Raw genomic sequence first — 12,921 nt, forward strand, 5'->3', positions numbered from 1 at the left:
GGGCCCCGCCCACGAGAGGAGCGCGGCGGGGCGGGGCCGGGCCGCGGGGGGCGGGGCCGGGCCGCGGGGGGCGGGGCCCCGGGCCCGTAGCTTGGTGGACCGAGCGGAGACGCTGTGGGGCGTGATCCGCCCAGCCTCGTTGACGTTCGCCAATCCGTGGGCTCGAAGCGGCCGCGGTCCCCGCCTCCCTCCGCCACGGGGAGAGTGCCGCGTTGCTATTGGCTGGCCAATTGGCTGGCCTATTGCTATAGGCTTCCGGCGCGGGGGGGCGGGCCCCGCGTGTTGGCGGGAAAGCTGCGGCCACGGCCCTTTCCCCCCGATGGTGAGGGGCAGCCGGCGGCGACGCGTCCCGGGCGGGCGGCTGTGGCCAGCATGGACGCGGCGGAGGTGGAGTTTCTGGCTGAGAAGGAGCTGGTCACCATAATCCCAAACTTCAGCCTAGACAAGATCTACCTCATCGGGGTAAGCGCCGGGTCGGCCATTTGCCTCAGGCCCAGCGCCGGGAAGGGGCGGTGGTGTTGGGGCTTCCGCGGACACCCGCCCGGCCTCCGGCTCGCCGAGTGGTCAGGGTTGGGGGGGCGGCGCCCCGAGTGGTCGGGGGGGGGGGGCGGGGGGGGGGGCGCGGGGGGGGGGGGGGGGAGCAGGGGTGAGGGGACCCTGAGCGGTGGGGGGGGAGTGCGGGGGGGCGACCCCAGGGGGTCGGGGGGGGAGTGCGGGGGGGCGACCCGGGGGTAGAACAGGAGGGTGGAGACGCCGAGGGCCCGGGGGCGGGGGGAAGGCTATGGGCTGCGTGGACGCAGGGGGGCGAAGAGGTGGGCGAGGTTCTCGGCCCGGGCCCAGCGCCTCAGCTGGAAGGAAGCCGGGTCAGGTGGGTCGGCCAGGCGCGCAGGTGAGGCCGGCGCCGGGGCGGGACCGCTCGCTCGCAGCTGCTTTTCTGTGTTCACAGCTGGGCTCTTATTTTCCTTTGGGTTTCAACGTCTGCAGCGCCCTTCCCCTTGTTGGACAGCAGTGGGGTCCCGCTGTGCCCTTTGCCCTGCCTCCTCTTACCAGGGTCTGGTCTTCCTTTGGCAGGGGGACCTGGGACCTTTTAACCCCGGCTTACCGGTGGAAGTGCCTCTGTGGCTGGCGATTAACCTGAAGCAGAGACAGAAGTGTCGGCTGATTCCCCCCGAGTGGATGGATGTGGGTAAGGACCTGGGTGGAGCAGGGCCGGGTGACACCTTCCCTCACGATGGAAGCACCAGCATCATCCCCTGGTCAGCTGAAATTAATGAATGGTTGGAGCTTCACCTCAGTTCGCTGACCACTCTTACTAATGTCGTGTTAATTTGAGGCACCTATACCAAATTTCGCTCGGATTTTGATTTTAAGATATTTCAGCTTGCTTTAAAATTAAGAATTTTGGGATGCCTGGATGGCTCAGTCCGCGAAGCGTCTGCCTTCTCAGGTCGTGATTACAGGTCCTGGGATCGAGCCCCACATGGGGCTCCCTGCTCAGCGAGTAGCCTGCTTTTTCCTCTCCCTGCTCTTGTGTGCTCTCACTCTCTCCCAAATAAAAATGTTAAAAAATAAAAAATCATAGGGGCGCCTGGGTGGCTCAGTCGTTAAGCATCTGCCTTCGGCTCAGGTCATGATTCCAGGGTCCTGGGGTCGAGCCCCACGTCGGGCTCCCTGCTCGGCAGGAAGCCTGCTTCTCCCTCTCCCACTCCCCCTGCTTGTGTTCCTGCTCTATCTCTCTCTCTGTCAAATAAATAAATAAAATATTTAAAAAATAAAATAAAAAATCATAAAATTAAGAATATTGTGGGGCACCCAAGTCTGCCTTTGGCTCAGGTCATGACCCCAGGGTCCTGGGTTTGAGCCCTCATGCGGGGGGGCGGGGGGGGTGTCCTCAGTGGGGGGTCTGCTTCTCCCTCTCCTCCCCTCCCCCTGCTCGTGCTGTCTTTCTCTTCTCTTTCTGTCAAATAACTTTTTTTTTAAAGATTTTATTTATTTGACACACACCCGACTCTTGACCTTAGGGTCGTGAGTGACCTCAGTAAGTTTGAGCCCCCAGGTATAGACTAGCATGTTAAGGAGCAGAGTCCTCTCACATACAGAATGCATGAAAATAATGTATCATCCAAACAAGGGAATATTATTCAGCCATAGAAAGGAATGAAGTCCTGCTCGTGCTACAACTGAATAAACATGGAACACATTATGCTAAGTAAAAGAAAAGGCACAGAGATCACCTACAACTCTGAATATACTAAAAATTATTGAATTGTACGTTTTATTTTTTTAAACGTTTATTTATTTTAGAGTAAAAGCTGGAGGGACAGAGGGAGAGGGACAGAGAATCTCAAGCCGACTCAGCAATGAGCTTGGAGCCTGATGCAGGGCTCTTCATCCTACAACCTTGAGATCATGACCTGAGCCAAAACCAAGAGTCAGACGCTTAACCGACTGTGCCAGCCAGGCGCCCCTGAATTGCACATTTTAAACGGATGAATTGAATGGTGCATTAATTATGCCTCAATAATAAAATGATGGGGGCACCTGGGTGGCTCAGTTGGTTAAGCGTCTGCCTTCGGCTCAGGTCATCATCCCAGGGTCCTGGGATCGAGTCCCGCATCGGGCTCCTTGCTACATGGGGAGCCTGCTTCTCCCTCTGCCTGCTGATCCCCCTGCCTGTGCTTTCCCTCTCTCCCTCTCTCTCTCTCTAATAAATAAAATTAAAAAAAAAAAAAAACAAAACCAAGGACACTATGAGTCAGGCACTCTCAAATACACTTTCAGAAAGATTGGGCATTTTCTCCTGGTCCTAAAGGCGGGGGGGCGGGGCGGGGGGAGGTTGGCCATGGAGGGTTTGCAATAAAGGGAAACACCCGATCCCAGTTCCTTTTGCTGAGGGGCACTTTGGCAGCGAACCCCGCCAGGTCTGACAGCGCTACATCTCCTTCTGGCAGTTTCGGCCTGTCCAAACCGAAGGTGATAGGGGCAAGAGCCTGTCTCATTGCAGGCCAGTCAGAAAAGTGTGGAGAGAGTTAGCCTGACCCTTTTCACGGACCGGGGCCATGCTGGGGTGAGCAGTAGTGAAAGCTCACTAGTTGGTTGGTAGAGCATGCCCAAGAGCCAGCTGCCCTCTGATTCTGCCACTGTAGAGTTCCACCTGCTCTTATACTATGAATGGAAACACCTAGTAAGTCCGTTTTTGTCTCTGACTTCTCTGACGCTGTCTTATTTTTTATTTTTTATTTTTTTTAATTTGAGAGAGAGAGAATGAGAGACAGAGAGCACAAGAGGGAAGAGGGTCAGAGGGAGAAGCAGACCCCCCGCTGAGCAGGGAGCCCGATGCGGGACTCGATCCCGGGACTCCAGGATCATGACCTGAGCCGAAGGCAGTTGCTTAACCAACTGAGCCACCCAGGCACCCCTGTCTTATTTTGTTTTTAAAGATCTTATTTATTTGGCAGCACAAGCAGCGGGGAGTGACAGGCAGAAGGAGAGGGAGAAGCAGACTCTGCTGAGCAGGGAGCTCTACTCAGGGCTCCATGCTAGGACCCTGGGATCATGACTGGAGCTGAAGGCAGACGCTTAACCCACTGAACCACCCAGGAGCCCTGTTTTGTTTGTTTTTGTTTTGTTTTTTTAATTTATTTGAGAGAGAGTGCACACTCATGAGGGGGTAAGGGGCAGATGGAGACAATCTCCAAGCAGACTCCCCACTGAGCGCAGACCTCTATCCCCTGACCCGGCGATCATGACATGAGCTGAAAGCACGAATCAGGTGCTCAACCAACTGAGCCACCCAGATGCCGCTCTGGCACAGTTTTTGAGATTCGTTCCTATGGTTGCATGGAGCATTACATCATTTTATTGCCAAGTACTATTTCATTCACGGTAGAGTGTTTCACAGTTAGGTCACCCATTCTTCTGTTGGTAGATATTTGGATCATTTCCTATTTTTTGGCTATTGCTAATGAGGCTATTACGAACATTCCTGTCCTAAGTCTTTGTGGATACATGGTTTTAATTCTCTTGAGTAAATACCTAGGGTCATAGGGCAGATGGTGCTTGACTATAAGAAATTGCCACCTAGCCCTCCAGAGTGGTAGAGCTCTTCTGATCCCACCAGAAACCTGTGAGAGTTCCTAATGTTCCACATCCTGGCCAACAGTGGGTGACATCTGTTTGATTCATTGCAATTTGAACAGCAGTATTTCGTACTCTGATTTAGATACCTGAAAAGAATCTGTCAACTGTATAGAGAAGATGTGTGTGGGGAGAGGGCAGTAGGGAGTTACCCAGGCTGTGAGTAGTTTTACCAGATGATGGAGGTGGGCAGACATGGTTGGAGTCTAGGCATATTTCGAAGGAAGAATCTGCAGGATTTGCTGAAGGACGGGCTGTGGGATCTGAGGGAGGAGAGAGAAGAATGCCTGCCAGGGTTGCTGGCCCAAACTACAGAAGGACACGGAGTTGCTGTCTCCTGAGTTGGGGAAGGCTGCGGGAGCTTTAGGGCTGGGGTAGGGACCAGGAGTTGGGGTTTGACCATGTCACACTGGAGGTGCCTATTAGGTGCCCATTAGCTATCTAGGTAGATATCTAGATATCTAGCTAGATACTGTGGGCAGGAGTATTTAGTCAGGAATTCGGTGAAGGGGCTTATTTGGGGATACAAATGTGGAAGTCCTCATGAGTGCTTAGGTAGTATTTAAATGAGGCAGAATGAAATCACATGGGATGTGGGTTTAGGTGGTAAAGGGTTCAGGGATCTGAGCTCTATACCCCACTGCTGAGAGAGGTCAGGAAGGCCCAGAGGAACCGGAGATAAGAGAACTCTGTGTGGTATTCCAGAAATCAAGTGATAAATATCCTCCAAGAAGTATTAATCTTTGTGAGATGTGAAGACAGATGGAACCATTGGGCTTGGCTGAGCAGAGGTCGTGGGCCTTGGTGTTGAGTGGTATTGGTGGAGGGGTAGAATAGACACCCACCTGAGTGGTCGAAGAAAGGAAGTTAACTCTTGAAAAAATGGTTTGGTAGTTGGCGTTGGGAGGATTTTTATTTTAAGGTTTTATTTAAATTTTTTAAAATTTTTATTTAAATTCAATTAATTAACATATTAGTTTCAGAGGTAGAGGTCACTGATTCATCAGTAGCATGTAACACCCAGTGCCCATTATATCACGTGCCCTCCTTAATGCTTATCACCCTGTTACCCATCCCCCCACCTACCTTCCCTAAGTTTGTTCCCTGTAGTTGAGTCTCTTAAGTTTGTCTCCCTCTCTGATTTCGTCTTATTTTACTTTCCCTTCCCCTATGATTCTGTTTCTTAAATTCCATGAGTGAAATCATATGATCCTTGTCTTTCTCTGATTTTATTTCACTTACTAAGGTTTTATTTATTTTTATTTATTTATTGTCTTTTTTTTTTTAAGATTTTATTCACTCATTTGTCAGAGCGCGCACGCGCACAAGTAGGGGGAGGGGCAGAGGGAGAAGCAGGCTCCCCTTTGAGCAGGGAGCCCGCTGCGGGACTCAATCCCAGGACCCCGGGATGGTGACCTGAGCCACCCAGCTATCCCTTATTTATTTATTTTAAAGATTTTATTAAGAGAGAGAGAGAGCATGAGCTGGTGGGGAGGGGCAGAGGCAGAGGGAGAAGTAGGCTACCCACTGAGCAGGGAGCCTGACGTGGGGCTGGATCCCAGGACCCTGGAATCATGACCTGAGCTAAAGGCAGATATTTAGCCAACTGAGCCACCCAGGTGCCTATATTTATTTTTATTTTTTGAAAGATATTATTTATTTGAGTGAGCAAGAGAGCAAGCGAGAGAGCACATGAGCCAGAGGGAGAGAAGCAGACTCCCCTCTTAGTGGGGACCCTGACTCACAGCTGGATTCTAGGCCCCTGAGATCATGACCTGAGCCGAAATCAAGAGTTGGGTGCTCAACTGATTGAGCCAGTCAGGCACCCCTAGGATTTTCTTTTTAAAATGGAAGATGTTGTAGTGAGTTTGATGGAATGGTGAAGTAATGAGGACAACAGCGAACACTCAAGTGAGACAGTTGCTGGGGTGGTGGTCTGTGCCGGTCAGAGAGGAGGTCCAGGACACACCTGGAGGGCTGTTTCTTGTGCACAGAGACAGGTGTGGAGGGGGTTGGGAGTGGTGTGCTGGCGGGAGTGTGCAGCTCTCAGAAGGGCATCGGGTTAGAGTGCGAGGGTGAATGGAGTAGGGGAGTAGATTGGGTTGCAGCATGGCACCAAGGGCCCCTGAAGAGGGGGCCCAACACTGAAAGACCCCGCTTCCCCCCCCATTCCCCTAGCACAGTTGTGTGTGTGTCCCTCAGCCTCAGTGGCCAGATTCAGGACTTTCTCAGACCCATAAGATAGGGAGAGAGGGGTGCTGCTGCTGGTTGGAATTGGGATTCCACTGTGGGATTCCAGATGCTGGGCTGTAGGCCCTCTGTGATCATCATCCTACCCCTAGGCTGGAGTGGCCATGGTGTTATGTCCTCTTGCTCCCCTCTGAATAAGGCTTCGTATATACAAGTAAATTTCTCCAGTCACTGGTTACTCTCATCACCTTTTGCATTAAAGGTAGAATGCCTGTCTCTTTCCCTAAGAAAAGAACTTCTGACTCCCAGTTTCTTCAGTAGTACATCCTGCAAGCCAGAGCAGCAACACCAACAGGAATTTACCACCTTCTATAAGAGAAACTTTTTTTTTTTTTAAGATTTTATTTATTTCTTTATTTGACAGAGAGCACACAAGCTGGTGGAGCAGCAGAGGGAGAGGGAGAAGCAGGCCCCCTGCTGAGCAAGGAGCTCGATGTAGGGCTGGATCCCAGGACCCTGGGATCATGACCTGAGCCTAAAGCAGATAGATGCTCAATTGACTGAGCCCCCAGGTGTCCCATAAGAAAAACTTTTGAGGAAATAGGCTGTGAATCATCTAGTTAGTGATATGTTATTCCAAAAAGTGTTTTTTCTTCATGTTTTTGTTAGTTGATCCAATAGATAATGTAGATACTTGGTAAATTTGGAAAGCTTAAACAAATATTTTGGGTATGGATGGTAAAATGTATACATTTCTAAATTTCAGAAAAGTTGGAGAAGATTAGGGATCATGAACGAAAGGAAGAAACTTTTACCCCTATGCCTAGCCCTTACTACATGGAACTTACGAAACTCCTGTTAAATCAGTAAGTATGTCTCCTTAGAGCCACATGTCAAGTAGAACTCCTGATTCTCATCCCTTACCCTGTTCCTCTCGTTCCACTTTTGGCTCCAAGGTGAGGGGGATCCCCGGGCATCCGTATCCCTGAGTCAGTAACCTGGGAGGCATTTGTGTGCACACACGCTTTTGCCTGGGCTTTCCCATTTGTCCTTTCCTTTTCCCCCCCCCCCCCCCCCCCCAGGGAATCCCTTGCTACTTTATCGCTTGACATTGGACCCCGGTGAGTCGCCGTTATCCTCTCTAGCCTTTTTCTTAACTGTAGCTGTGTTTTACTGGTGAAGCTTTACCGCTTTGTCTTCCACTATGTGCATCTGAGTTCTTGCATGTCTTTCACAGGAAAGGCCAGAGGGCTCACACTTGCTCTGAACCCTAGCTGTACTGAAAGCCCACTGGTGGCAAAAAGCGTGGTGTAGTAGCTTCTTGTTTCCCTGCGTTCAGTTCTGGCTCCCCATTGGCTTTTTTTTTTTTTTAAAGATTTTATTTATTTATTTGACACAGAGACAGCGAGAGAGGGAACACAAGCAGGGGGAGTGGGAGAGGGAGAAACAGGCTTTCCGCCGAGCAGGGAGCCCGATGCGGGGCTCTATTGACCTGAGCCGAAGGCAGACGCTTAATGACTGAGCCACCCAGGTGCCCCTCCCCATTGGCTTTTAATTCATTCTCCACTTTGCAGCCCGAGTAGACTTTTAAAGATGGAGCTGCCACGCAACTCCCCTGTTTCTTGGAGCCTGTCCAGGGTTCAGGCTAAAGTCCTCATGATAGCATACAAAGCACTGCCTAGCTGGGCTCCTTCTGCCTGCCTTTGTGGCTCCTACACACTCCTACCTTCGTGGCTCCCTCATTCTCTGGGTTCCAGGCTGACATTGGCCTCTTCCTTCCACATACCAAGGTCCTCAGGGCTTTCAAATACTGTTTCTTTTGTTCAGTTAGTCCATCTGTTGTCTGTTCCCTCCTTTGGCTTATTAGCCTAACCGGTGTTCTCTCACAGGTTAAGGATGCCTATCCCCTGACAGCTCTGTAGCCCCCATGGCATTTGTCAGCTGTAATCTTCTTTTTTTTTTTTTAAAGATTTTATTTATTCATAAGAGACAGAGAGAGGCAGAGGGAGAAGCAGGCTCCCCGCTGAGCAGGGAGCCCGATGCGGGACTCGATCCCAGGACCCTGGGATCATGACCTGAGCCGAAGGCAGACACTTAACCATCTGAGCCACCCAGGCGCCTCCAGCTGTAATCTTCTAATCACTAGTCAGGCTGTGCCCTCCCACCCCTACCCCAGTTCTAAAGGGCAGGGACTGGGGTGCCTGGGTAGCTCAGTTGGTTGCGTCTGACTCTTGATTTTGGCGCAGGTCATGATCTCAGGGTTGTGAGATTGAGCCCCGTGTCAGGCTCTAGGCTGGGCATGAAGCCTGCTTGAGATTCTCTACCTACCCCCGCGCCCCGCCCCCCCCCCCCCCCGGTGTGTCTGTGCACACATGTGCTCTCTCTTCCTCTAAAAAAAATAAAAAGGGCAGGGACTGCGTCTTATTTGCACTAGTATTATGCCTGGTGCATACGTGTTTGTTGAATGAACGAGTGAAATCAGCAGGGGCGGGCAAGCAAATGTGGATGATTTTGCTTGGGAGATTAGACTGTAATTTGCAAAATGTCAAGCTTTTGAAGTCAGCATGTTTTTTTTTTTTCTTCTTTTTTTAAGTAGGCTCCAGGCCCATCATGGAGCCCAGTGTGGGGTTTGAACTCATGACCTCAAGATCAAGACCTGAGCTGAGACCCAAGTCTGTTGCTTAGCCGAATGAGCCACCCGGGGGCCCCTGAGCACCTTTTCATTGATGAAAGCAAGAGCAGAACTAGAACAAAAATTAAGAAGCTCCCTATTATCTGTTCTAGAGCAAGGCCTCCACTGTATGACACTATTGAATTCAAATGAATTATTGGGGTATGTAACGTGGATTTGTCCTTAAATTGGTATGACGCTAAAGTTTACAACACGAAGCATTCCACTAGATAATGGAGATCGTCACGTGGGCTTGAGCCCTGCTTAGGGAGCAGTGTGAGCCTGTTAACCCGTAGCTCTACACCGCAGTGTGTGATCAGTCCCGTTCAGACCATGCCGGACTGCAGCCCTAATGCCTGGTGGTGTCAGAGAAGGGATCCGTGGCTTGAAGAAGGAGGGAAAATTTACTAGAGAAGAGGATGCTATAGGTAGGAGGCAGGGACATGTGAACAAGCACAGTATGTTTGGGGAAGCCGAGCTGTTGGGGTTGATGTAGACTAGGTAAAGAGTTGGGGAGCTGAGGCTGTTACTCTGTGGCTGCAGTGTCCTGGGGAGGGTGTTTGGCAGGGGTTGTCATCCAATGAACTGGAGAGTCTTCTGTGGCAGTGGGCAGGAGGACTTGGAAGGGAAAATATGGAAGCAGAGGTGAGGGGCCTGTTCACATTTAGTTTTTGAAATTCAGATCTTATGTATGCAGTTCCTGTTGAAACTTTGGTTTTATGATTCTTTGTAATTCATTTGGCCAAGGGACCTAATTTTACCTTTGTTCTGCACTTCAGTTAACAAATAGATGAGGTCCTTTGTTCTGTAACCTGCTGTTCAAAGCGTAAAATCCAAATGTTTGGGTCTTAAATACAATCCACTATGTAAATTTTATACCACTGATTCCCTACCACTAATCACAAGCTACTTTGAGCATGTGGAGAGGCCACTGTACCTTTCCTAGCATGCCAGGTGATAGACAGTGTTAGCTTTTGCTTTCATCTTTTTTGTCTTTTCCTTCAATGGTTAGTTTAAAATACAGCTCACAACAAGGGGCACCTGAATGGCTCACTTAAATGTCTGACTCTTGATTTCAGCTCAGGTCTTGACCTCAGGGTCATGAGTTCAAGCCCTGCATTAGGCTCCACGCTGGGTGTGGAACCTACGTGGAGGAGAAAAAAAAAAAAGGCTAAAATGGCCTAATGGCCTAGAAGGATCCAAAATGTAGCTCACGACAGGAAGGCTATCACACTGACCCTCGCTGACTCTTCAGACTTTTACCCAGAATTCGCTGTGTATTGGTATGCTCGGTTTATGCTAATTTGCAATTTAATCTGTGGTTTCTGTAAGTGTACTTTTCTCTGTGGAGTGGGACAGTACCTAGCCTTCAGAGCTTTTGGGAGGATAGAAACGCTTTGTAGTGCCGAGCACTGTGCCTGGCACAGAGCTGTTGTCTTCTTTCCCTGGTGGGTTGTGAGCCCTTGGATAAGTGATGAGGTAGGAGCAATAGCAGTCATGACCTCTGAGCCAGCCCTTGAAGCAAATTCATTCAAGATGGCAATTCTACAGCACCGAACACTCAATTACCCTGAGCAGAGGATGTCCAACCTTTAGAGCTTATTCTCTGAAGTCCTTGTACTGCAGCCTGCCATGGGACACTTAATGTGAGCACAAATAACTGTGTGGATCATGGTTGAATTTTCTTTCTTTTTTTTGGGAGGGGGGATTTTACTTATTCGAGAGAGAGAGACAGAGATAGCCACAGACATAGCAAGAGAGCACAAGCGGGGAGGAGAGGGAGAAGCAGGCTCCCCGCTGAGCTGAGCAGGGAGCCCAATGCGGGGCTCGATCCCAGGACCCCAGGATCATGACCTGAGCCGAAGGCAGACATCTATCTGATTGGGCCACCCAGGCATCCCATGGCTGAATTTTCTTTTTGAAGATTTTATTTATTTATTTGACAGAGACAGCGAAAGAGGGAACACAAGCAGGGGGAGTGGGAGAGGGAGAAGCAGGCTTCCCGCGGAGCAGGGAGCCCGATGCGGGGCTCGATCCCAGGACCCCTGGGATCGACCTGAGCTGAAGGCAGACGCTTAACGACTGAGCCACTCAGGTGCCCCCCATGCCTGAATTTTCTTGGCACCAAGCTTAACTGCTAGAAATTTTTTACATCTTAAAATTGAAAACAAAGGAAAACACATTTTGCTTGTGTTTTCCTGAAGCCAAGCAGCATTTTTTAAAAACGCCATTTCTAGGGGCGCTTGGGTGGCTCAGTCATTTGCGTGTCTGCCTTAGGCTCTGGTCGTGATCCTGGGGTCCTGGGATCGAGTCCCGCATCGGGCTCCCTGCTCAGCCTGGTACTCCCTCTCCCTCTCTGCTACTCCCCCTGCTTGTGCTCTCGCTCTCTTTCTCTGTCAAATGAATAAATAAAATCTTAAAAAAAATAAAAATAAAAAGCCACTTCTACCTGGAAGGGTGCCCGCCTGGCTCAGTTGGAGGAGCATGCACTCTTGATCTCAGGGTCTTGAGTTTGAGCTCCACGTTCAGTGTGGAACCTACTAAAAAATAATACAGGCCACTTCCACCTGGATGTTGCTTAATTTACCAAGTGCTTCCTTATGTGATTTCCCCACCGCCTGGCTTCTCTTAGTGCTTCAGACAACATCCCGAAAGCAGATGAGATCCGGACCCTGATCAAGGATGTGTGGGACACTCGCACAGCCAAGCTACGGGTGTCTGCTGACAGCTTCGTGAGACAGCAGGAGGCACATGCCAAGGTGGGTGTGCGCAGGGCACGGGGGCCTCCCCCTCCCATGCCCACGAAGGCCGGGGGCTGCCTGCTGGTGCCAGCGAGTTGCCCCCAGCATCCTGTCTGCTTAGATTATCGCAAGCAGGGATTACTAGCTGTGCTGTGCCTTTAAAAAAAGAGAAACAAAAACCATTATTCATTGGTTACTTTTATTCAGTAGATTTTACATTTTCTCAAACCAAACACTCCTCAACCAACCCAGTTTTTTTTCTCTTGTGTTTTAGCTGGATAACCTGACCTTGATGGAAATCAATACCAGTGGGGCCTTCCTCACACAAGCCCTCAATCACATGTATAAACTCCGTACAAACCTGCAACCTTCTGAAAGCATCCAGTCCCAAGACTTCTAGAGAAAGACCTGAACTCGTAAAGAAAGGCCTTGCATCTGCTGGCCGGAGGCTTGCCGGGTGGTGTGAGTGCTCGAGACATGATAGAGGTACTATTATCTCGAGTTCTAGAACCCCTGTTGAATATATGAAGAATTGTGTAATGAAACAAGGAATGGGCTCATAACATTGTTGGAAAGCAACAGGTTTGTGCTTAGTCCTCGAGACATTCTTTAATTCCACATCTGTCTCTAGAAGCCAGCTGTTCTTTTATAGGGGAAGGAAAGCAGCTTTGGCAAAACACGTTATTTTCGCTACAGAGCCTGCGGTCTCCTGCTTGGCATTGTCATGTGGGTGAACATTCGGTGACTTTAAGTGTTGTTTTTAAGAGAGAGATACAGTAGGAGTGGCGATGTGGCCTGGGGCTTTTTTCCTTTCTTGACCTGATCTCTTGGGCTAAATTTAGACTCTCCTAGAGTTTGTTCACCCAGAGAAGGATGGCAGATGGGTGGCAAGATGTTGACTAGGGTTCGCCATCTAAGCCCAATAAAGATGGACTCCATGCAAATCTCACGTTGGGTTTTTTCCCTGCATTACTACCAAGTGAAGAGAGCAAGTCATGTGGCTAAGATGGTCTGACTGATCATACGGAGATGTGTGGCAGGAAGGGGTGATCTTTAGACTGACACTCTGGGTGTTTCTTGTTCTCTTGGCTACTTCTGGTTAAGGTATAGTGGGTTTTTATCAAGGGGAAAGGTGGGGAACTCCCTGGGTGCTTCACGCTCAGCCACCATCATGAACGACAC

General features: G+C 50.1%; 1 protein-coding gene across 1 annotated transcript; it reads left to right on the forward strand.

The window, feature by feature from the left end:
- Positions 1-289: 289 nt before the first annotated feature.
- Positions 290-12,677, forward strand: GINS2 (GINS complex subunit 2). Its single transcript, XM_035024659.1, has 5 exons — positions 290-462; positions 1,072-1,186; positions 7,094-7,193; positions 11,631-11,757; positions 12,014-12,677. Exons 1-5 carry the CDS (start codon positions 373-375, stop codon positions 12,137-12,139), a joined length of 558 nt encoding a protein of 185 aa, XP_034880550.1. The 5' UTR covers positions 290-372; the 3' UTR covers positions 12,140-12,677.
- Positions 12,678-12,921: the final 244 nt, after the last annotated feature.

Source organism: Mirounga leonina, unplaced genomic scaffold (genome assembly GCF_011800145.1).
Source record: "Mirounga leonina isolate KUSES-001 unplaced genomic scaffold, KU_Mleo_1.0 Mir_180, whole genome shotgun sequence".
NCBI lineage: Eukaryota > Metazoa > Chordata > Mammalia > Carnivora > Phocidae > Mirounga > Mirounga leonina.